This window comes from Sceloporus undulatus, chromosome 1 (genome assembly GCF_019175285.1).
Source record: "Sceloporus undulatus isolate JIND9_A2432 ecotype Alabama chromosome 1, SceUnd_v1.1, whole genome shotgun sequence".
NCBI lineage: Eukaryota > Metazoa > Chordata > Lepidosauria > Squamata > Phrynosomatidae > Sceloporus > Sceloporus undulatus.
In genome coordinates this window covers 29,571,319-29,596,494 of record NC_056522.1, presented here as the reverse complement: position 1 = coordinate 29,596,494, position 25,176 = coordinate 29,571,319, and the positions used below count along the sequence as shown (strand labels likewise).

The following is a 25,176-nucleotide window of genomic DNA, read 5'->3' as shown; positions in this document are numbered from 1 at the left end:
ATCCTCCTCTGCTCCTTTCCCAAGGCCTGGGGAAACCACCCCCTTTTTGCGGGGCAGAGGCTGGAAGGAGAGGCGGGGGCCTCCATTAAGGCCTGCTGCCTCAGCGGAGGCTGAATGGCTGCTGCTGCTGCTGCTGCTCTCAGCCGCCCAGCAGGGAAGCCTCCTTCCTCCTCCTGAGTCGGGGACTCCTCCGGCCCCAGGAGCCAGGGAAGGGCGGCCCAAGAAGACTATCCTCCTCCCGCCTCAGGTTTGTCCCTCACTTTTCCTCCTTCTCTTGCCGCCGTTTCTTAACTGTTCGCCTCCTCAGGGACCCTTTTGCGTCCCCCGTTCTCTCCTGCTGCTGCTCCTCCTTTCGTGGCCTCAGGGGCCTCCTTGGTCCCCGAAGGAGAAGGGCGAAGGGAGAGGGAAATGGGGCACACAGGCTAGGAAGGAGAGTCGAGCAGGGGGCTCTGTGTGGTTGTGGGTGTTGTGATGGTTGGTTTTGTTTGCTTCCCTCCCTTCGTCGTCCCAGAATGGAGTTGGGTGAATGGACACTGATAGAAAGGCAGAGAGAGAGAGAGAGAGAGAGAGAATGTGTCTCTGTGTCTCTGTGTAGATATATAAATATACAAATGCTGATGCATATATTTATATTGATATAAATATAGAAATGCTTATATATATATATATATACACACACACACACACACACACACATATTTATGTATAAATGCTGAGATATCAGTATAGAAATGTGATCCATAAATATATAAATAAATATATCTATTTATAGACATGCTGATCTATCTATATGTGTATATATTGAAATTCTGACCTAGAAGTATAGAAATAAATATATGTATGAATATAGAAATGCTGATATATAAATATAGAAAAACTGATCTATAGCTATATCTATAGAAATGCTGATATATAATAGATAAATGCTAATAAATAAAGAAATAAATATAGAAATGTTTATATATATGTATATGTTGTTATATAAATATATAAATGCTAATAAATAAATAAATAAATATAGAATTGCTGATATATATATATGTGTGTGTGTGTAAATAAATATAGAAATGATGATATATAAACATAGAAATGCTGATATGTAAATATATAAATATATAGAGATGCTGATATATAAACATAAATAAATATAGAAATGCTGATCTATAAGTATAGAAATAAATATATATATATATAAATATAGAAATGCTGGTATATAAATATGTAAATGCATATATAACTGCTGATCTATAAGTATAGAAATAAATATATATAGGAACAAATACATATATAAATAAAGGAATGCTGATATATATATATATATATATATATATGCTGATATAGAAATATATTTTATATATATATATATATATATATATATGCTGATATATAAATGTATATGCTGATAGAAATTACAAAATGCAGTTAGCTGAGGGCTGAGACTTTGTTGATGCACGGCACCACTGTGTCATTGTAGTTGTTGTTGTTGTGTGCTCCTTGAAGTCCTTCCCAACTTATGGAGACCCTCAGGTGAATTTTATCATAGGGAATTATTGGCAAGTTTCTTCAGAGGTTTGTTTTTTTATTTTGCTCTTGCCATCCTCTGAGGCTGAGAGAGTGTGACTTCCTCAAGGTCACCCAGTGGGTTTCCATGGCCGAGCTGGGAATCGAACCCTGACCTCCATAGTCCAGCACTCAAACGCCACTTATGTAGTTGTTGTGCGCCTTCACATCATTTCCAACTTATGGCAGCCCTAAGGCCACACAGTGGGTTTTTATGGCTGAATAGGATTCAGACTCAGGTCTCCATAGTCGTAGTCCAACACATGAACCACTGCGTCACTTATGTTGTTGTTGTGTGCCTTCAGTTCGTTTCTGACTTATGGTGAACCTGTCATGGAATTTTCTTGTACAGATTTCTTCAGAGGGGGCTTTCCATTGCCTTCCCCTGAGGCTGAGAGTGTGTGACTCACCCAAGTGGGTTTCTATGGCTGAGCCAGGATTCGAACCCTGGTCTCCAGACTTGTAGTCCAGCACTCGAACCACTATACCCCTTGGGTTTCATGGTGACCCTAAGGCAACCCTGTCATGCACAAGTTACGTGCTCTCAGCCTCAGGGGAAAGCAATGGTGACTTTAAGGTGAGCCTATCAGGGGGGTTTTCTTGGCAAGATTTGTTCAGAGAAAGTTTTCTGTTGCCTTCCCTGAGACTGAGAGACTGTGATCCACTCAAAGTCATGGCTGAGCGGGGAATCGAACTCTGGTCTCCAGAATCCAACACTAAACCATTATGCCACTTATACTCTGCAAAATAGTGTGAGTCTGCCCTTTCCCATATATTTCTTTTGATACAAGTACTGAGATCTCTGTGATTTGGGAGAAGAGACATCCAGACATTTCTCTCTTTCTCTGAAACTTACAAGACACCTGTGGAAAAGTGGATGGTGAGATGAGGGCTGCTTCCATGCATCAGAATGAATGCAGTTTGACACTGCTATAATTATCATGGCTCCATCCTAGAGTATCCTGAGATTTGTTGTGACATAAAAGGTTAAATATCTCACTAACTCCAAAATTCCATAGCATTTAACCATGGAAGTTAAAGCAGTGTCAAACTGCATTAATTCTGCAGTGCAGATGTAGCCAAGATGGGTTGCCTGTATGCCACTTTGTACAGTGATATGGTTTTAAGTTGTACAAGGTATTCAGAGATGGATAAAAACAAACAGGTATAAAGGTGGAGCATACGAAGGCCCTGTCCAGATGGGCCAAAAATAAAATAATAAATAAAATAAAATTTTTATTTTTATCCCGCCCTTCCAGGGATCAGGGCGGCTAACAACAAGAATTAAAATACATACAATACAAGAAAGATAAAAAACCCATAAAATACAATACACATAAAAAACCCCTATAGCCCAACCTCATGGCCACGAAAAGAGGAGGGAGGCCCACAGAATATTTTATTCGGGGAATGCCTGCTGGAATAGGAAGGTTTTGAGATCCTTCCTAAATTGGGCCAGGGTGGTAGATGAGCGGAGCTCAATGGGCAGCTTATTCCAAAGGGCTGGGGCAGCTGTGGAAAAAGTCCTCCGTGAGGTGGAGGCTAATCTGGCCCCAGGCACCTTCAGTAGTTGCTGCCCAGACGTTCTGAGGGTGCGAGACGGAATGTACGGGGAGAGACGGTCCCTTAGGTATCCTGGGCCCAAGCCATTTAGGACTTTATAGGTAATAACCAACGCCTTATATTGAGCTCGGAAGCGGATGGGCAGCCAATGGAGGTCCCTAAGAACCGGTGTTATATGGCTGGTCCTGGGAGCACCAGTGACCAGCCGGGCCGCCATATTCTGCACCATTTGTAGCTTCCGAGTTTGGTATAAGGGTTGCCCCATGTAGAGTACATTGCAGAAATCCAATCTCGAAGTTACCAGAGCATGTACAACAGTTTCTAGGTCCCTCTGGGCCAGATATGGGCGCAGCTGGCGGATCAGCCAAAGCTGATAACAGGTGCTCCTGACCGTCGCATTCACCTGAGCAGTCAGGTGAAGCGACGAGTCAAGAAGCACCCCCAGACTGCGCACGGAGTCCTTCACAGGGAGCGTGACCCCGTTCAGGACAGGTGGAACCACCGCCATTCCTGGACCAGGAGAACCTATCACTAGTACCTCCGTTTTCTCTGGATTCAATTTGAGTCGGTTTTCCCTCATCCAGCCCATTACTGACTCTAGACAGGCCACGAGAGGAGAGACGCCATCCCCAGTCACTGCATCAGTCGGAGACATAGAGAAAATGATTTGGGTGTCATCAGCGTACTGATAACCCCGCGCCCCATGTCTCCGGATGATCTCTCCCAGCGGTTTCATGTAAATGTTAAATAGCATGGGAGACAGAATGGCCCCTTGAGGGACCCCAGTTTTAAGGGGCCTCTCGTCGGAGCACACGTCTCCCAGCTGCACCATCTGGGACCTCCCGGAGAGGTAGGAATGGAACCACTGAAGCGCAGTGCCCCCAATTCCCACCTCTGCCAGGCGTCCCAGAAGGATACCATGGTCTATGGTATCGAAAGCCGCTGAGATGTCCAAGAGCACCAGCAGGGACACGCTTCCCCTGTCGATGCTCAGACGGAGATCATCGACCAAGGCGACCATGGCCGTCTCAACCCCGTAACCCGCCCGGAAGCCAGTTTGAAATGGATCCAGATAATCCGTTTCATCCAAGACCGCCTGAAGCTGGATCGCAACCGCTCTCTCGATCACCTTTCCCAAAAATGGAAGCAGCGAGACTGGCCGATAATTATTATGAACCAGGGGGTCGAGGGAGGGCTTTTTTAGGATCGGTTTTACAATGGCCAATTTGAGATCCGATGGAAATTGCCCATCCCTCAAAGATGTATTGATTATCCGGCGTAACAATGACGTTACCGCCGGTCCCCCCTGGGCCGCTAACCACGAGGGACAGGGATCAAGAGAGCAGGTCGTTTTCCGAACACTTCCGAGGATCTTGTCCACATCCTCAGTACTTACCAACTCAAACTGATCCAGTTTAACATAGTCCACGGAGGCTCTGGACACTTCTACCCTAGCTTCTGCAGTAATGTCAGCGTTCAGATCTTTGCTTATACGAGAGGTTTTATCCGCGAAAAAGTCGTTAAACAAGTCACAGCAGGCCTTAGAAGGTTCAAGGAACTGGTTCAGAGCTGGAGGGAGCTGAGTTAGCTCCCTGACCACCCTGAACAACTCTGCCGGACGCGACTCTGCGGACGCAATACGAGCACCATAGAACGAATTCTTTGTTGCTCGTATTGCCTCTCCATAGTCCTCTAACAGTTGGTCTAGGAGAGCCTTGTCGTGTAAGCAAAGGTGTTTCCGCCAACGGTACTCTATCCGTCGCAGAACCCGCTTCCTTGCCCGGAGATCTTCCGTGTACCAGGGCTTACGTTTGGAAGCGGGCCTGAGAGGGCGCTTGGGAGCGATCCTGTGTATAGCCCCGGAAAGACCGGTATTCCAGATACCGGTGAGGGCGTCAACAGAGTCGCCGTCATTTCCAACCGTGAGCCCCTCTAAGGCTTCCTGGAACCTCTCAGGTTCCATCAGCCTTCGAGGGTGGACCATCCTAACAGGTCCGCCACCCCCGGGGGGGATCTGGGTAGAAGCCTTGATTTTCGCCTCTACCAGGAAATGATCCGTCCATGACAGGGGGGAAATATTAGCTATTTCCACCCACGGATTTTCCGCATCCGAACAGAAGACCATATCGAGAGTATTACCCGCACAATGTGTGGGACCCTGTATCAGCTGGGACAGGCCCATGGCCGCCATGGTCTCCATGAATTCCCGAGCCGCACCGGATGGAACATAGCTGGCCGTGAGGGAGATGTTGAAGTCGCCCAGGACAAGAAGCCTGGGAGTCTCCAGCATCAGCTCAGCGACCAGCTGTGTCAGCTCGTTAAGGGAGTCCGCTAATGCACGGGGTGGCCGATACACTAACAGAATCCCTAGACTGTCCCTGGCCTTTAGGGTCAGGTAAATACACTCGATGTAGGTAGTCTGTCGGATGTGGTTCCTGGTGAGGGATACGGTGTTCCTATGTACCAAGGCCACACCCCCCCCCGCCCACCTAACCTACGCTGGTCCTTCACCGAGTACCCAGCAGGCAGGGCCTGAGCCCACACAGCATCCCCTTCAGGCCCCAGCCAGGTCTCGGTAATGCAAGCCAGGTCACACTTCGAGTCCTCCAGCAGGTCCTGGAGGATGTGGGTCTTGTTATTAATCGACCTGGCATTGCACAGGAGCAGCGATAGGGTTTGTGGCACGGTTGGAGTGACCCTCAGGTCCTTCAGGTTGGGAGGGGGGGCAGGAAGGTGAGATAGATATAACGCATCGATCACGCCTTCCCCTGGAACGCAAGCCCCTACTCCCACCGCCATACCTCCCCCTGCCCCACACAACCTCAATAGGAGCTCCGCCCTCCAAGATGTCATCCCCGGCCCAGGCATCCCCCGTATCCCTAACCTCCCCCCAACCCTCTATGGCAGCTAAGGGAGCAGAGGGCAGCCACTACAGGCATCCTCATGCTCCCAGGCTAATCCAAGCCTCCCCCGCCCGATGGAAGCTGCGCAGCTGCGCAATTACGCAACTGCGGTGTTCCCCAAGTCCGTGGGCGGCTCTCCCGGGGCGGTGCGCAGATGCGCACCTCCAAAACCCCGGGAGGAGGCCGCCCGGCAAAGGGGTGCAGTCCTGGCGTCGGCAGCAGCGGCAGCGGTGTCCCGGCGTGGAGGCTGCAGGGGGCGTGTCGAGAGGGTCCGGTTCCCCGGCTTTTAACCCCGCCGCTCTCACCTGGCGGGGCTCCTCCCAACTTCCCCCCAGATGGTCCTTAAAGGGCCCTCACGCCGATAACTGGCCGCTCAAAGCCAAAGCCAGAAAAGTCCAGGTCCCAAGGGGTGTTCCCCAAGTCCGTGGGCGGCTCTCCCGGGGCGGTGCACAGATGCGCACCTCCGAAACCCCGGGAGGAGGCCGCCCGGCAAAGGGGTGCAGTCCTGGCGTCGGCAGCAGCGGCAGCGGTGTCCCGGCGTGGAGGCTGCAGGGGACGTGTGTGCATCCTGAGTATGTGCATCCTTTTCAGATGCTCCCTAACCCTAGTACGTACTCAGTATGTCAAAATGGCGGCACCCTGTATACACGGGCATCACGATTTTGACACAATGGATGCATAGCGTCCACACGTCTCGTTGCGCTTGTGACATCACGAGTGCACCATTTGCGCACTCGGGTGTTTCAAGCGCAATGCAAAAAGAACCCGCTTTTTGAAGGTTCTTTTTCCGCTGCCGGGAAGCCTCACCATTTGGCAGCTGAGGCTTCCCACGGGCAGAAATGAAGGAGGCAGGAGACCGCCGTTTTTGGGCGGTCTGTATCCTGCCGAAGTGTCAGGGTTTAGAAGACAAAGGTCCAAAATATACTGCAGTAATAATCCAGTTTGAGACTGTTTTAGCTGCCCTGGCTCAGTGCTAGGGAATCCTGGGAATTGTAGTTTATGGTGTACCTGAGCTCTCTGACAGGGAAGGCTAAATTTCTCACAAAACTACAGTTCCTAGAATTACTTAGCATGGAGCCAGGTCAGTTAAGGCAGTGTCAAACTGGATTAGTTCTGCAGTGTGTTTTGGACCAAAGGGGTTGTTCAGAAGTTGTTGGGTTTTTTTAGCGTGACAATGCGAGTACTGTAATCTCACTCACACTTTCTGGTTTTGTTGTTCACACTATTATTTTAAATCAGAACCACATCTGTGTGGATTTCTGGATTTTCTGTTGTTCACAGATGTCAGTACTACGAATAAAGATGGAGTTGATGATGCAGATTTATTCAAAAAGTGTTCCAGGCATGCAGAATTTTATTCCAGTTTATCCTAGGCCTCTCTGCGTCAGTTATTCACACAGCTGACAATGCAAATCTTTTAAGAGAACTGGGGGGGGGGGGATGGCAGACCTGAGATTGATTTTCTCAGTTTTAAGTGGGGTTTTGCAGCCCCCCTCCCAAACTTACTCAGGTGCATTCAAAATTCCTGTGAACAATAAAGATTCAACCCATATTCTACCAGGATTATTTCCACTGTTTGAATAACCCCAAAGAAATCAGAAAAAGGCTGGGACTTGGAAGGGCAGCTGTGAAGGAACTAGACAAGATCCTGAACTGTCAAAATATATCTTTGAATACTAAAGTTAGGATTGTCTATGCCATCATATTCCCCATTTCTATGTATGGTTGTAAAAGCTGGAAAGTGGAGAAGGCTGATAGAAAGGAAATCGTGATGCTGGAGAAGAATTCTGCGAATACTGGAGACTGCTAAAAAGACCAATACATGGATCTTAGAGCAAATCAAGCCTGAGCTCTTCTAAGAGCCAAGATGACTAAATTAAGGGCCCAAACAGACAGGCCAAAATAAAGCTGCTTTGGGTCACTTTGGAGATATGCTGTTTAAATGACACACATCTTAAGGGGCAATAAGCTGTGCCAAAGCTGCACTCCAGTCCTTAGGACTGGAGCATGGCTTTGGCGCAGCTTCTGGCCTCTTAAGATCATAGAATCATAGAGTTGGAAGAGACCGCACGGGCCATCCAGTCCAACCCCCTGCCATGCAGGAAATCCAAATCAAAGCATTCCCAGCAGATGGCCATCTAGCCTCTGCTTAAAGACCTCCAAGGAAGGAGACTCCACTACACTCCGAGGAAGGAGTGTGTTCCACTGTCGAACAGCCCTTACTGTCAGGAAGTTCTTCCTAATGTTTAGGTGGAATCTCTTTTCCTGTAGCTTGCATCCATTGTTCCGGGTCCTGTTCTCTGGAGCAGCAGAAAACAAGCTTGCTCCCTCCTCAATATGACATCCCTTCAAGTATTTAAACAGGGCTATCATATCACCTCTTAACCTTCTCTTCTCCAGGCTAAACATCCCCAGCTCCCTAAGTCGTTCCTCATAGGGCAAGGTTTCCAGACCTTTCACCATTTTAGTCGGCCTCCTTTGGACACGCTCCAGTTTCTCAATGTCCTTTTTGAATTGTGGTGCCCAGAACTGGACACAGTATTCCAGGTGGGGCCTGACCAGAGCAGAATACAGTAGTACTATTACTTCTCTTCATAGAATCATAGAATCATAGAGTTGGAAGAGACCACAGGGGCCATCCAGTCCAACCCCCTGCCATGCAGGAAATCACAATCAAAGCATCCCCGGCAGATGGCCATCCAGCCTCTGCTTGAAGACCTCCAAGGAAGGACACTCTTGATCTAGACACTATACTTTTATTGATGCAGCCTAAAATTGCATTGGCCTTTTTAGCTGCCGCATCGCACTGTTGACTCATGTTCAATTTGTGGTCTACTTGGACTCCCAGATCCCTTTCACATGTAGTTTCATTCAGCCAGGTATCCCGCATCCTATATCTGTGCATTTCATTTTTCTGCCCTAAGTGCAGTACCTTACATTTCTCTGTGTTGAATTTCATTTTGTTAGCTTTGGCCCAGCTTTCTGTGTCATTTAAATAGCATATCTCCAAAGTGACCCAAAGCAGCTTTCTTTTGGCCTCTCTGTATGGGCCTTTACTGTGCGAAATAAGATGTAGTATAAACTTTTGTAGACTTGCTCTACTTCCTCAGATGCATGGAGTGAATCTCTGAGGAGGAAAACCCAGTTTATGGAAGCTTATGCGACAATTTATTTCTCAAAGGTGCTACAAGATCCCTTTGCGTACTGATATTCCAGAATAATATGGCTATGGTTTTTAGATGAGATATATTTTATATTGTGATTTTAAATAACTATTATCAGTATCATTGTGTTTGCATAATTCTGTTGTAATCCCGCCTCAATCCATTGGGAGAGGCAGGACAATATAAATAAAATTTATTATTATTATTATTATTATCGTTGAATTCTCAACTGAGACAGTCTAACTTTGGCTGTATAATGAGAAGATGTGACTCACTGGAAAACATAAGACAAGAAATGACAAGGCAGTAGGAAAAGAAAGACTACATTCCAGATGGATAGACTCAATCAGTAACCTGCATCAGGGCTGTTGAGGATAAGAAAACTTGGAGGTCTCTCATTCATGGGATTGCCATAAGTTGAAGTCAACTTGATAGCAGTTAGCAACAAGAAAAGCAAGGATTCAGATCTAATTCAAAGCCATACAGTCTTTCTTGGAAATGCTCGCTCCCTGTTATCAGAACATGAGAACTTGTTGTGTCAAAGGAAAGATGCTTTGCATGTGCTCAGTTTTCTCTTTCTCCATTAGTTATTTATGCTATAAATTATCATAAGCCACCTTGAATCCCTTTTTGGGAGAAAGATGGGATATAAATCTATGAATAAATAAATAATGTCCTGTTCTAGAAAAGAGTTTGCAAGACTATAGTATTTGGTATTGCGGTGCAGTTCTAAGGCTTCATACTTCTGATCTTCAAGACATTTTTTTATAAATCTGCCATCAGCATACAAGAAGTTCCTAACATCCTCTTCTCTACACCCTGAAAATCTGCATCTGAGAGTCTTCTTCTTCTTATGTTAGCCAGACTTCCAGAATTCAAAACTGTTGAGCTTGGAATATGATCAGTGACATTTTTCCTTGTGGTAAGGAACAAGCCTAGAATGCTAGGAACTATAAAGCAGCTTAATGCAGGGAATAAAATGGCAAACTGCTCAAATCAGGAGAATAGATTGCTCTCAAATAGATAATAGATATGAGTTTATAAAATGCCACAAGCCATCTTACTAGTACAGGTACACACTGTGTACTTCAATTAATGAAGTAGAAATATTTCTGAGCATTAATTCTTTAACAGAAAAATTGGTACCAGAAGCAGGAATAACATGGAAAGAATAGGGATAGGTTTCTGAACTATAAAAATGAATAAAAACTCAACATGTTTCAGCAGACATTTTATGCAAAACTAACAATATGCACATGAGAAATGGAAAAAAGAAGTCAGGTACAAGTAAACCTGTAGTCTTCCAAAGACCACTAGAATACACATTACAAAATTTGTCCAGGGATTACTTTTTCTTTTACTAGCTTCCATTTTTCTTAGGATTTCCATTTTGGTAGAGACAGTGTGGTGTAGTGGTTTGAGCATTGGACTAGGACTATAGAGAACAGAGTTCAGACCCTTGCTTTGCCACAGAAACCCACTGGGTGACCTTGGGCAACTCACACTCTCTCAGCCTCAGAGGACGACAAGGCCAAACTCCCGAATAAATCTTTCCAAGAAAAAACCTGTGATAATTTCACCTTAGGGTTGCTGTAAGTAGGAAAAGACTTGAAGGCACACAATAACAACAAGGCAGATTTATAAATCTATGCCTTTTTTAGCATCATAGGGGCAGCTCATGAGGCAGGTTTATCTGCTTTCTCCTTTTCTCTCTGTTCACACACTCTCAGAAAGAGATTGTGGAGGCAGCTACTGTTTACCTTGCCTATGATAGGCAGGCGCACATAGGTACAGATAAAAGAGTGGTACAATCCCATTTCTTTTCCAGTGAAAGCTTTGTTGTATAGTTAGCCCTCCAAATTTGCAGCTTTGACTTTTGCGGCTTTGATTATTTGCAGTTTTGATTGATATGTTCTCTTTAGGAATCCCTAGGTTCTCCAGCGCAGCTCTTCCAGAAGTTGACCATAGAGTTGTACTACAAGGTTTTAGAGAAAACACTTCTCTAGGCATCTGTAGGTCCTCCAGTATGAATCTATGGTAACCTTCTGACAGACGTTGACTGTAAGAGTTGCACTGGAGGACCTGGAGATTCCTAGAGAAGTGTTCCCTTAGGTAAAAAGAATAGTGTGTTTTTATTTGAGTTTTTCCACATTCACGGGAGTCCTTCACCCTTAACCCCAGTGAAAGACCACTGTATTGTTTACTGCAGACATGCTGCTGCAAACCAATGCTGAAAGTCTCTGTTCCAGCTTTTACAACCATACATAGAATCTCTTAAGTATCCACTTAGTTCAAATGCTACTTAAAAACACCTTTTAGCTAAACATAGTACAGTACAAGGAGGAAAAAACATAGTGGGTGGGCATAAAATATTTTGTAAAAAGTAGCTCCTTTGTCAGAGGCATTGTTAACTGAGGTATCTAGGTAGAAATTGTTCTGAAAGTAGGTAATGGCAGTCTCCCTATCTTGGCTTCAGTATTTTCCATGTATATGTCTCATTGGTCAGATAATAGTGATAAGGAACTTCATAGTCAGTGGCATTTGCACCTAAAAGATCTGTTTATTTATTAGATTTATGTCTTGTTTTTCTCTTCAAAATGAGACTTGAGCCAGCCGTGTGAATAAATCCATAATATCTTTGTATTGAACATTAGTGGTATTAAATTATAATTCTAAGAAATCACCACCTTTCAGGGACGCATTACACTTTCTTGTCTTTTGCCCTCAGCCGGCTTGCAGGTAGTGGCCTTTCCACAGTTTCCCCCCTTAAAAACTAAAAATATGACTAGTTTAAAGAACACATTTGCTTCTAAATGGGGAAAAGTAAGCTACTAATATGGAAATTAACAAAGTTTCTCCTGTTTTATGTTTGCTTGCACACTGTGATGGGAAAATATTTTGGGCAAAACCTTGACCTCACTGAAGTCATTGTGTGTTTTTCCTGCAATTTAAGTAGGACTAAATTTTCACTTTCACGTGTGTGGAAACCTTCATTATAGAGTCACTGATGGCTCCACTTCCATTTCTATGTTATATCTTCTATGTTATATTTTCTATTTCTGTGCTATACCTTCATATCCAAATCTGCTTCTTTTCCATTTTGTACCATAGGGCATGCTCTTTATCCAGTCAGTTAATACATTTATGTAAAGTGTTAATATACCATCTAACACTATGTCTTGAAAGTAAAATATGAAAATGAAGACCTTTATTTAAAAAAGTGCAAGGCAGTGATACCATCCCAGTATACTCAATATATACTTTCTCATTATATATATATCCATAGGATGCACTACTAGTTAATAAAAACTCTTCACTTTAAAAAAGAAAAAGGAACACAGGAGGAAAAATGTGCGTAGGTTCACAATGTTGAATCAGAACACTTAGGCAAGCCAAAGTGATGAACTCATTTATTTTTCCCTTGAGGATTCGAACAAGAGACGGGAAGTCATTGACTCATAAGGAAGATCATTCACTGTGCAATTGTAAACATCATATATTGTGCCAGCAAATATTTCCATAGTCCTTTACTTTCTGGAAAATACCAAGCAAATAATTTGCTAGAATTACAATGAACAAAACCCGTACAATAATAGAGGTCATTATCAAGCTTTATGTAACTGAAATAATATCTGTATCTTAGTTAAATGTTAATTTGCTGGAACACTGAGGGGGAAAAAACATCCTGCTTATGATACTGATATCATATTTGCACAATTTCCCCCCACAAAACTTAAATGCTGACATACATAGAAATTCTTGAAAACAAAAACACTTCTGTCCCCATTTTGCTAGTAAGCAGCAGCAGCTTTTAGTAATAATAATTCTTAAATTTTTAAAATTGTAATTTCCTTTTTTTCTGGACAAATGGTATTATTCAAAGACAAATTGAAAGGTAAAATAGAAAAAGGGGACATAGTTCATGAACTTCACAGTAAGAGCTGTTCAACAATTGAATGGACTCGCTTGGAGAGTGAACTCTATATCTTTCGAGGTCTTTAAACAGGTTGGATTGGCATCTTTCAGGAGGGCTTTACTTGTAAATTCCTGCATGTCAGAGGTTGGGCGTAGATGGCCCATGTGGGGAATAATAAATAGGTGGCAGTTCAAAACCTAGCTATTATAAATTGAGTTACCATTTGGCAAAAACTTACCTTATTAATGATTTTATTAGAAATATTTTAGTTCCATGGAAAACATCATGTTTCCCTTTTGCTACTTTGGGTGACATCAAACACATATGTATAAGTTATACATGATCTATAAATAGAATTAAAGTTAGATATTTAGTTTTGGACTTGTTGCTGAGTTGAGACCACTTTAACTTTCCTAGCACTGGTTTAGTGCTAGGAAATTCTGGGAAATGTAGTTTTGTGAGACGTCAGAAAGCTCTGGTGTCACAATAAACTACATTTGGCATAATTCCTTAGTATTAAGCTAAAGCAGTCTCAAACTGGATTGTTTCTGCAGTGTGTTTTGGACTGCAGACATGGTTTATCCTCATTTTGTTATAATTAAATGCATTAAATTTTAAAGGCTGTAATCCTAACTTGCTAGAGAATTAAACTGCCTGTCAAGTACAGCAGATATTTCTATTACAAGACCAACATGAAGAGGAAAGCAGGCATTTGGCATTGCGGCTCATGTATGAAAACAATTGGTGGCACCAGGACATCCCACACTGGCAGTACAATTGGTGAATAGATTGTGTTTGTATGTGCCTTCAGTCACCTGATGACCTACAGCAACCTCATGAATTTCATACGGATTTCTTAGGTTACAAATACTCAGACGTGGTTTGCCAGCATTTGGTATTCATTGGCAGTCTCCCATCCAAAGATTAACTAGGAGTGACCCTGCTTAACCTGCAAGATCAGACAGAATCTGGTTCCTTTAGTGTATTTAGGCATGCCATTAGAGTAAATGTCATTGAACAGCAGTGGAATTTACATCTAAATAATATTGTTTTTATTGTACTGTACAATGTATAGGAATAACTTGTTCATATATGAAAATGAAGCAGTTATGCTGAATGTTTTCTGGGTTTTCCCCCCTTCATAGAACAAATATGGCTGAATTCCTAGAACTAGAATGGACAATAGACTGGAAAGAAAGATGTATCGCTTTGGAATCTCAGCTGATGAAGTTTCGTCTTCAAGCAAGCAAAATAAGGGAGTTGCTTGCAGAGAAGGTGGGTATTAACTAATTCAACATAATATTTACTCTTTTGTTAAATACATATAATTGCTTATATATCCAGCTCAGGGGTGGCTAGTGGTTTTTTTGATGTGGGGCCAGTGGATCCACTTTTGGTTTTATGACCAGTTCTGACATAACTGCTCTAGGTTGTATGGGAGCCATCTAGGTGCAGGACCTGTTCCAAACAAAGATTAAGTTCTTTGGAGTTGTTTTCCTTTGGTTCATCCACTTTAGATCCTTTGTTACATGCCCCTAGGTTTTACCCTCGACTTATCCACGGGTCATATCCAAATCCATAATTTTGGCCCCAAAACCTGCCCTTGACTTATATATGAGGTCGACTTACAGTCGAGTATATATGGTAGTATATGAATCAAACATTTTGTTAGTTTAGTGTGTATTTTCGTTCACAAATTCATGTATATTCATATTTTAACATTTTATGAAGAAATGACATTATTTAAATAAAACTTGAACAAATTTGAACAAATTCAATATTTAATTCAACATATGTGTAAATTTTACATATACTGTCTCACACAGCCATACTCACATGCACCAGTGCTCAGAGATATGTACACACCCAAGCTGAATCTGCATTGACACTGTCATGACTCCGTCTTGTGCAATCCTGGGACTTGTAGCTTGTTGTGACACCAGAGGTTTCTGGTAGAGAAGGCTAAATATCTCACAAAACTACAAATAATAGAATTCCATAGCACTGAGCCATGGCAATTATTTCATGGCAGTGCAGATTCAGCTGATTCATTCTTTCACTCACATACATTCTTTCTTTCACTCATGTATTCTCTCACATAGAGTCACATAGAAACATTAATTCACAGGACAGTGATGGGATGGAGGAAGAATAAGCAGTGGTTAGGATGGCCCCCACCAGGAGCTATGACCCAGTGAGCTTCCCCACTCTCCTCTTCCTTACAGCCTCCCTCAGGCAGAGCTGGCTATTCCAAGCACCCTCCTTTCTTTTCTCTTCCCCTCCAGGACAGCAGAAATTTGGAAAGCGGAGGAAGAGAAGGTTGAGGGATCAGTTCCTCCAAGTCTCACATTTCCCTTGAGCAATTGTCCGCCTGCCCCACCATTTGAGAACCACTGTATTTATTTACTGTATATTTTGTAGGAGGAATATAAATGTTTTGAAGTAAGTTCTACTGCTATTCAAAATATAAATATTTTGAAGTAAGTACTACTGCTCTAGGAGCCCTGGTGGTGCAGTGGTTAAATGCCTGTACTCCAGCCATAAGGTTGTGAGTTCAGCACCAGCCAGGGCTCATGTTCAACTCAGGCTTGCATCCTTCCGAGGTCACTGAAATGAGTACCCAGCTTGTTGGGGGCAATTAGCCTACAGTTGTAAACCGCTTAGAGACTGCTTAGCTGGTATGAAGTGGTATATAAATGAAGCTGCTATTGCTGCTGCTAAAGAGCAAGATTGTGACCTAGCACATTTATTTGTAATTTATAATCTAAGCATATTATTTGTTGTAACCTAGAGCTCGTTGTTGTAATTTGTTATTTCCCAGATTGGAGAGATGTACATTTGTCATGCACATCAATTGCTTGACTAGGAAATGGTTGACTTTCTAACATGCACGTTTTTTGCTATCTTTCCACACCACATTAATTTTAATAGGATGCACATTGAACACATTAGTATTCTGACACAACTAGTTATGCTTAATTTTTGGATGCATTGTAGTTTGTAGTTGGTAATGGCGCAGTACAGACCACCCCTTTGGGGCAGTCTGCAGCCACCCCTTTTATCTCCGGCTTGGGGCAGGGCAGCCTCACTGGAAGCCCTGAGGCTGCAAGCCGGAAATTTTCCGGACCATGGAGAAGCGGCAAAAAAGGGGTGCCCTTGGGGCTTCATACCGATCTTAAGTACAGAAATATAATTAATGAGCCTAAATACATCCTTGCTGATCCTCACTATTCGAATCATTTTGTCAATCACTATTAAACTCTTATTATGCTATAACTCTTCATTGCATAACACTCCTATATTAATTTATACACTCACCTTATATCAACATGTGTTATATATTACAAATGTAATAATAAATAAAATAAAATTTTTATTTGTATACCGCCCTTCCATCGATCAAATGTATTGATGTACCAGCATAATCTTCTGTTTCCAACATTCTTTCCCTTGTTCTATACATCCGTCATTTAGTACTTACACATTTATAAATAGTGGCACAGTTACAATAACATATATTAGAGAAATAGACATCATTTCTGATTAGGGAAAGTATTGCATCATTTCATACAAAAAAGTTCGCTTTCAGTATTTAGAAGTTTTGTAACACTGCAGGAGAAGTGCAATTTTGAAAAATGTGAGTTGTTTTGAAAGTGAAAAAATGGGAGACATATGTTCTTGTGAATAAATAAATACCCTTGCTCCATGCTGTCGTTCTGGCAGGTCAAACCCAGCAAACAGTAGTAGTAGCTTTTGGCTATTAACTGGTTGTAGCATAATGGTCTTTTAATAATGGGCATGCTGTACTTTTATTCTTATTGTTATGCTTTCAATTATTTTAAATGGTTTCATATTAGTGCTGTTTTGACAAGATAGCTTATTTAATTTTTTATAACTTTTAGAAATCATTGGGTGTTTGGGTTTTTTTTAGCTGTACTTTGTTTAAATCTATGTTGTGAGCCGCCTTGGGTCCTATGATGGAAGAAAGGAAGGATATAAAGAAAATAAATGAGAGTGACAGTTGTATGGGAGGTCAAGACAAGGGAGATGAGTAGTTTCTACAACAGGAAACATGAACAAAGGCCTGGGTGTTAAAAAATAAAGAAAGTTGTAAATAACATGGTTATTCTATTCCCTTGTTTGTCTTAATTCTTTCCTTGAGGGAGGTCCCTTCACTCTTCATCTTTGAGCCTCTACTTCAAAATTCATCAGACTGTTCTAGATCTTGTGGTCACATAATTGGAATTCATGCTCCTAAAGTCTATCAACAAATAATTATTATTTATTATACAATAACACCCCCCCCAAAATCAACACCACAGGACTGTTAGTAGTGACCAAACTAGAAGGAAAGGTTCATTGACTTCTTACATTCTTCTGCGGAGCATTTGTTGTTATCATGGGCAATACTAAATGTTTTTCTTTTGAAACCAAGCACAGTTTTAAACAGTTAAGCTATTAATGAATTATGGTTTGTATAGGATTTCCTGTTCCAGATAGTTTTAAATTTAGCTGTTTGAACTGCAAGGGTGGTCTGTTGTGTTCTAGCCAACATGGAATAGAGAGGAAAACTGGTACAAAATCAGGAGTGTTAGAAGTTTAGTCATTCATTTTTTTATCTTCTATAAAACTTGAAATAATTTTTAACCCAATGTATTTGTTCATAACAAAGGCAAAGAATGCTTAACGTGTTTCCCTTTTCTATTTTTCTAGTACATGAAAAAAGGTGACCAAGGGGCTGTACAGACCAGCAAGAAATGCTGGTGTTGGGGTGGAGTGATGGCATGGTGACCGCATGCCCTGACTCCACCCCCAAAGTGGCATCACACCGCTCGCCAAACCAGACGGCAGGCGGCATCACAATGTTTCTGTGGCGCAGTATTTACACACACTGAGCCAAAGAAATGCAGAAAAGCCGCAGTGGCAAGGGCAGCTTTTTTCCACCGCAAAAAGGACCGGCATTTTGCTGCTTCTTTTGGGGCTGTAAAAACACCAGATTGGGACTGTGCTGTGTGGTTGCCACAGCCCTGATTTGAGGAGCAAAGAGTATCTGTTTTTGGCCAAAGGCATTTGTCCCTAAGATGTAGAAAATGTGTCTGAATACATCCACTCCTTTTACTTCTTAAGCAAAGCAAACAAAATCAGCAATTGATTCGAAAATATTAATTGAAGACAAAATCATCTGAAAATGTATAATGATTATTTTTAATTCAGAATAAGATGATTTGAGAGCTCACAAGTTATACAGTTGGCCCTCCAAATTTGCGCTTTCACTTTTGTGGGTTTGATTATTTGCAGTTTTGAGTAATATGTTCTCTCTAAGAATCTCTTAAGTCCTCTAATGCAATTCTGCTGGAAGTTGGCCATAGAGTTGTGCTGGAGAACCTAGAAGTTTATAGAGAATACACTTCTCTAGGCATTTGTAGATCTTCCAGCATAATTCTTTTATTAACCTCTGGTAGATAGAGTTGCCATAGAGTTGCACTGGAGGACCTGGAGATTCCTAGGGAGGTGTTGTCTCAGATAAAAAGAATAGTCTTCTTTTATTGGCATTTTTTCCACATTCGTGGGGGTCCTTCTCCAGCGAATGTGGAGGGACATTCTTAATACATGGTTTCAGCATATTTTCTTTTAAAATTATATTAAATGTCTACATAAATGTACCAGAGATTTCTAGCTGTTTGTGGATTTTTAAATGCTTATATCTGAAAGAGAGGGAAAAATTCTATGTTATTAATATTATTTATGTTATGTATATAGTGCTTTTCAATAGCAAAGTAGTTTTTAGTTAATAAAAGCAAAATAATAAATCTTTATGAAAGCACAATGTAACTAATGTTTTCTTGAATTATTGAGAATGATCCTGTCAAGAGATGGACAAGGGGAGAGCCAAAGTAGAATTGGATGTCCCAGCACTGCCTGTCTGTAGGAATTCCAGTGAACACTCCCACTTGTCAGATTCAGATTGATGTCTCTTTTCAAACCTGACACATGTAGGGTGTTTTAATAGCATGCTATTGTAGCATTTATGGGAGAGAATGCGGAAAGTGGGAGCAAGAAGCAGACGAGGGAGTACAGACATTCAGTAATGGAAACTGGATCTCTTTTGTTTCATTATGCTATATTCAGGGTATGATTTAGAAAATGTTATATGCAGAGTAAGAGGGTTTGTTGAAGAAGTTTCTGCTCTCTCAAATAGGAGAAGTCGTAATGGGAATTCAAGGAATGGTGTAAAAAATGTCTCTACCACAATATCCCTGGGCTCTCCGTGGTACTCAAGTGGACTTTATTACTGTTGATTTTTGATTCTGCAAAGTGTAAAAGGAAAGAAAGAAAGGCACCATAGAAATTTCAAGAAAATGTCAGAAGTATATTTATGCATCTGACACTTAACAATGGAAAATACATTGCCTATGCCATTTCTGCAATTCAGCTAATGCACAAAGTTCCCAAATGACAGCATTGTTACTTATTTCTACCAGGAGCTGGGTCATATGTGACCTTGGCAGAATGACAATGTTAAATAATAATTCAAGATTAAACTAGATTGTGACCTAGTAAAACTGGGAATATGCCAAATTCCTTAGAGTTCAAATACAGAGAAAGAGCCAGTGATAGAATATGCAGAAGTACAGGAGGTTCTACATGTAAATCTAGGCTGGAGCAGGCAAAACAGCAAATGTTTGCAGCGTAGGGAGTCTGGACAGATTCATGAAAAAGCTGGTGGTACAGGAAAAAACAAAATACCTGCTGAGTCAGCTCAGTGGTCAATTTAATCAAGTATCCTGTTGCCAGCAGTGGGCTTCCCAGAAGTATCTTGATTTACCCCAAGAAAGTCATGGAGACAGCAATCCTCTTGCAACTGGTATTCAGATATAACTGATGTATATACTGCCACAGAATATGGTGGTTTTATTTCATGTTCATGATACTTATCCTTTGAAAATTTGTTGAATCACATTTTAAAGCTTTCTAAACCAGTGGCAAGTTTCTTTACAAGGGCTTTGCCACTGCCATCCTCTGAGACTGAGAGAGTGTGACTAGCCCAAGGCCAGTCAGTGGGTTTACATGGCCAAGCCAGGGTTCAAACCTTGGACTCCAGGGTCATATTCCAATGCTCAAACCACTATACTACTCTGGTTTTTCAGAAGTCCAGATGTATTGTTTCACACCCCTATCTATGCATTTGTGTGCTGACATTACCTTTATCTAATTCAGGTTTGAAACATTTGTCACTTTTACACTTTTACAAAAAAGTCTATTTTGGATCTTCTGTAGTCCTTTTTTGAATGTTCTGTTAGTCCAGAAGGTAGACTAAATAAACACTAAAACATTATTTATATATTTAAGATTATCAGACCAACGTTTTCTGGTCTATCTGATAAATAAAACCAATTAATTAAATGATTAAATAGCCCAAGTGATGTAGTGGGTTGAGTGTTGGACTATGATTTTGGGTACCAGGTTTCAAATCCTGGCTCAGCCATGGAAACCTACTGAGTGATCTTGGTCAGGTCACAGTTTCTCGGCTTCAGAGGATGGCAGTAGCAACCTCCCTCTGCAGAAACTTGGCAAGAAGACCCTGTGATAGGTTTTCCTTAGAGTCACCATAAGTCAGAAATGACTTGAAGATACACAAGTGGTGTCTAAAGGTATACTTTTTGACAAATACAGTACTCGATTTTTTAAGATATTAAATACCTCCCTCTGAGCTGGGAGCTGTGGAGTTAGCACCTCATCCTCTTTTGCTTCCCGTGCAAGCTATAGCATGGCTGTGTAAAGGTGAATCAGAATTTATTTATTTATTTATATCTAGCTTTTCTCCTGAATGGGATTCATGAATACGTTTATGAGGCATGCATTTATTACCTTGTCCTACCTGATGCTTGCTTCTGTATTCCCTTCACACACACTTCTGACTTCTGTATAAGTGTGCAAATAATGGCATTGTTTCAGATCTTAAGCTTGGATCATCAGTGGAAAGAATCAAATCTGCTTCCCCTGCCCCCTGCAACCTACTCACAGACTGTGCTACTAAGTGTGTTTCCATGATCTATAGATATGTGAAGACCCAGGGAGTGGGGAAGATCTTCTTCTGGGAGGAAACTTAATATGTATTTTTCGAGGGGGAAACCCTATTTTAAATAAGTAAAAAAGACAAGCCCCTGGCTCCAAGGGGTTTTCTACTTTATAGAAATTATGGGGGCATTATAGAAAGCTACTCAGTGCTCCCCCCTCAAAATAATGACACATTTCCCAGCTGGTCCTTTTTCATAATGGCAAATCTGGTATTTGGTGCAAACAGGTTTGCTGTCAAATATGACAAAATTGCCATTTTTGCACTTTTAAAAGGATGCATTTCACTCCTTTTGAGCTTTTACAGTTTGACCAGTAACAGTTATTTGCTGAAGGAGGTATCTAAAAACAGGAAATGATGAGAACTTATATAAACAAAAAGAACTGTATTGGTGAAGGGAAAGTGTCTTGTGAGTAGGAGAGGGAAAGAGAGAGAGAGAGAGAGAGAGAGAGAGAGAATGTTAATGGACATGTTTATACTATATCCTAACTTTGGAAAAGTCTTATGACTAAATTTGGAGAAAAATGTTTGCTTAATAATTAACTGGTGTTCTGGAGCAGTTGAACTTTGGCATATTTGTCTTTACTTTTTGGCAATCTGCTTTGTATCTTTAATGCAACATTATTCAAAAATTTAAATCACTTCTGTTCTGCTGCTTTAGCTGCTAATTCATCAGACATCTGCTTGTACATCTGAAATGGTATCCTATCCTGTCTGACTTCACCTTATTTAGCTCACTTGGAGTTTTATTCCAGCACTCTCACAGACCACCTCTCTGACAGTGGTTGGCACAAAGAGAGGACCCATTCAGAGCCAGAAATTAGGATTCGGCCAACTTTGTGTAGAGGTATGCCAGGAACGTTCTGAAGCATGTACACCTTTCCATAGCATGTACACCTATTCTCTTTATCACTCAGAGGAAAATAGAGAATGGTTGTCAGAAAAGCCTTGTCAGTTACTCTCCTGGATGTCAAAGGACATTTCTTTTTGTGTCATTAATGGAGTTTAAATTTTATTTCTTGGACTTTACAACTCATTGTGTCGTAGAGCTCACATGACCAAGGAGGAGGAACGACCTCTGCCTGCATGGATATCCCTCTGTACCATCTTAACTGAGAACAACTATAACAACATCTTGACAAAATGTAGGCCTATGAGTTAAAAAATAAAAATAAAAATCTGTACCAAGGACAAGAGGCTACTGTCACAACTAAGTTTGGAGAAACAGAGTGGTTCCCAATAGGCAATATGTCAGACAAGGCTGCATTCAATCACCATACTTGTTCAACTTGTATGCAGAAAACATCATAACAAAAAAAGAGGTAGAATCAGAAGAAGGAGGAATGAAGACAGGAGGAAGGATATCAACAACCTAAGGTACCCTGATGATACCATAATAATGGCGGAAGACATCACAGACTTGGAATGGTTACTAAGGAAGGTCAAAGATGAAAATGCACAGGCAGGATTAATGCTGAACATAAAGAAAACCAAAATAATAACCATAGAAGAAATACTATCTAGACAATGAGGAAATTAAATTAGTTAAAGAATTTCCGTACTTAGGACCAAACACTGATTGGAATGGTTGAATAAGAAAAAGATTAGAAATGGAAGGGGCAGCTATGAATGAACTAGAAAAGCTACTGAAGAGAAAAGATATACAATTGAGCACAAACGTTAGAATCATTCAAACCATCGTATTCTCCATCACCATGTATGGATGTGAGAGCTGGACAGTAAAGGAAGCAGATAGAAGGAAATCAACTCATTTGAGATGTGGTGCTGGAGAAGAGTGCTTACAATACTGTGGACAGCCAAAAAGACAAACAGATGGGCCTGGGAACAGATAAAGCCAGAGAATTGAGGCTGACATACTTTGGCCATATAACGAGAAGACATGGCTCACTGGAAAAGACAAAAATGCTAGGAAAGGTAGAAGGTATAAGAAGGAGGAGGAGGAAAAGACCTCATGCCAGAGGGACGGACTCAATCGGTGGGGGGGGGGGGAGGAGGGACATAGACATGAGCTTGCAGGAACTAAGAAAAGTGGAAGATAGGGGTTCTTGGAGGTGTCTCATCCACAGAGTCGACTCAAGGGCACATAACAACAACAACAACGAGTTCAAAATAATCATCTTTCTTTCTTTCGTTTGATTTTTAACACGTTTGCCTGGTGAAGAAGCCAGTGGAGCTTTGAAAGCTTGCATCATACATTTTGTGCATTTTGGTTGGTCCAGTAAATGTATCACTCTTTTGTGAATTTTGGATTTTATTATATTCTGAAAGGAAATTTTCCACAGCAGAAATCAAGGCTAATAAGGCTCTATAACCTGTATTACCTGAGACAGTGAATTCCCCTAGTCTTGTGGGAGAGCAAGCCCAGCATTCAACTGATAGGTGTGGAAAACGTTGATAAAGTCCCAGCCTTTATCAAATATTAGAATGTATGGCAGACAATGAAATAAAAAAGCTAGAAAATGTATCATTTGGCACACTGATTATCGGTATTGGGCCATTGCAAAACTTCTGTGTTATTTCTTATTCAAGGGAACAATTGCTGCAAGTTTTCTCACTTTTCTGAGAACAGAAGCACATTTGATAAACTTTTGAAAGTATTAGGTTTTCCACCTTTTAAGTTATTTTAGTGATCTTGTTGTGCTAAATTTAATTATTTTCCCTACAAAAGAGATGGATGATTGTTGCAGTTCATTCAGTATCAGAAAATAAAGCGCTTTGGTGAGGCATAATTATTTTTGGAACTAGATGTTTTTTAGAATATTTATTGATGCAGATACATGATGAGGTAGAAACAGCACTTCATGCCAGATTTTTTTTAAAGTAAACTCATTTTTTTATAGTAAAATCATTTTTACCGAATAAACATAGGAACCCTATAATGTCATGTTTATAGGTTAAAGTTTAGAATGAAATGTAATTATTAAAGGATTCAACAAAGATAAGAAACACAGTTTTGTGACATTCATTACCATTTCTGGGTGTTGTCTGCTAGATAAAAATAGCTTGCATTTGATATACAGTAGAAATTAATACAGTTCAACCTAACAAACAAAATAGTTCCAAAGTATTTTAGTGCTTTTGTTGGATGATTGGCAAGAAAAGCAACAAGAAGTGTGTGCGTGTGTTGTGTGCCTTCAAATTTCTGACATATGGTGACTCTTAAGGCGAACTTCTCATGGGGTTTTCTTGGCAAGATTTGTTCAGAGGAGGCTTGCTATTGCCTTCCCTGAGGTTGAGAGCATGTGACTTGCCTAAGGTCACCCAGTGGGTTTCATGGCCAAATTGGGAATCAAACCCTAGTCTCCAGGTTTCTATCAAGACATACATATCAGAAATCCACAAAAGGGTGATGCTGTTATTGGTCAGCCAAATTGTACAAAACACACCATATGAACATTTGAAGCTCCACTGGCTTCTTCGTCAGGCAAAAAAATGTTTTAAAAATCATAGAAGGGGGGGAAATGATGGTGTTGCGTCACACGCCTACATTTTTTATATCAGATGTTGTCTCTGCTGTAGTTCAGTTGGTCTGGAAAGAACTCAAAGCAGGCAGAGGTCACTCCTCCCTTGGTCATGTGGGGACTGAGACAAAAGACAATGAAATTTAAACTCTAGTAACAGTAGTAAAGTAATTCCTTTTGGAATTGAGGGTGTATCTTTTGTGTTGCCACAGGCTAATTTTGAGGGGTGCATCTACACTTGTGGTCCCCAAGCTTTTTTTGGCTACCGCCCCCTTCCCTCTTAGTCTACTACTTAGTCCCTTGCATGTGTATATTTTTGCTATTAGGTCTACTGTTCTACTGCAAATACAAAACAATCTGACTTAGTCACTGCTTCCTGTGTACCTGATCTCCTTAGGAGCAGCAACCAAGCAGCCTCGCACTCCTATGTGAAGGCCAGGGTAGGCAAGAAGCCTCTCGGTCAGCCAGCTGCTCCTCCCAAGGTGACCAGATGCAAAGGGAGAGACTTTTC

General features: G+C 41.5%; 1 protein-coding gene across 1 annotated transcript in view; it reads left to right on the top strand.

Annotated features, from left to right (window-relative positions):
* The first annotated feature begins 51 nt into the window (after positions 1-51).
* Positions 52-25,176, top strand: part of PLEKHH2 (pleckstrin homology, MyTH4 and FERM domain containing H2) — a 133,315-nt gene continuing 108,190 nt past the window's right edge. The window contains exons 1-2 of the mRNA XM_042468290.1: positions 52-247; positions 14,252-14,381. Of these exons, the coding sequence (XP_042324224.1) occupies positions 14,259-14,381 (123 nt within the window). The 5' untranslated portion in view covers positions 52-247; positions 14,252-14,258. The remainder of the gene's footprint in view (positions 248-14,251; positions 14,382-25,176) is intronic.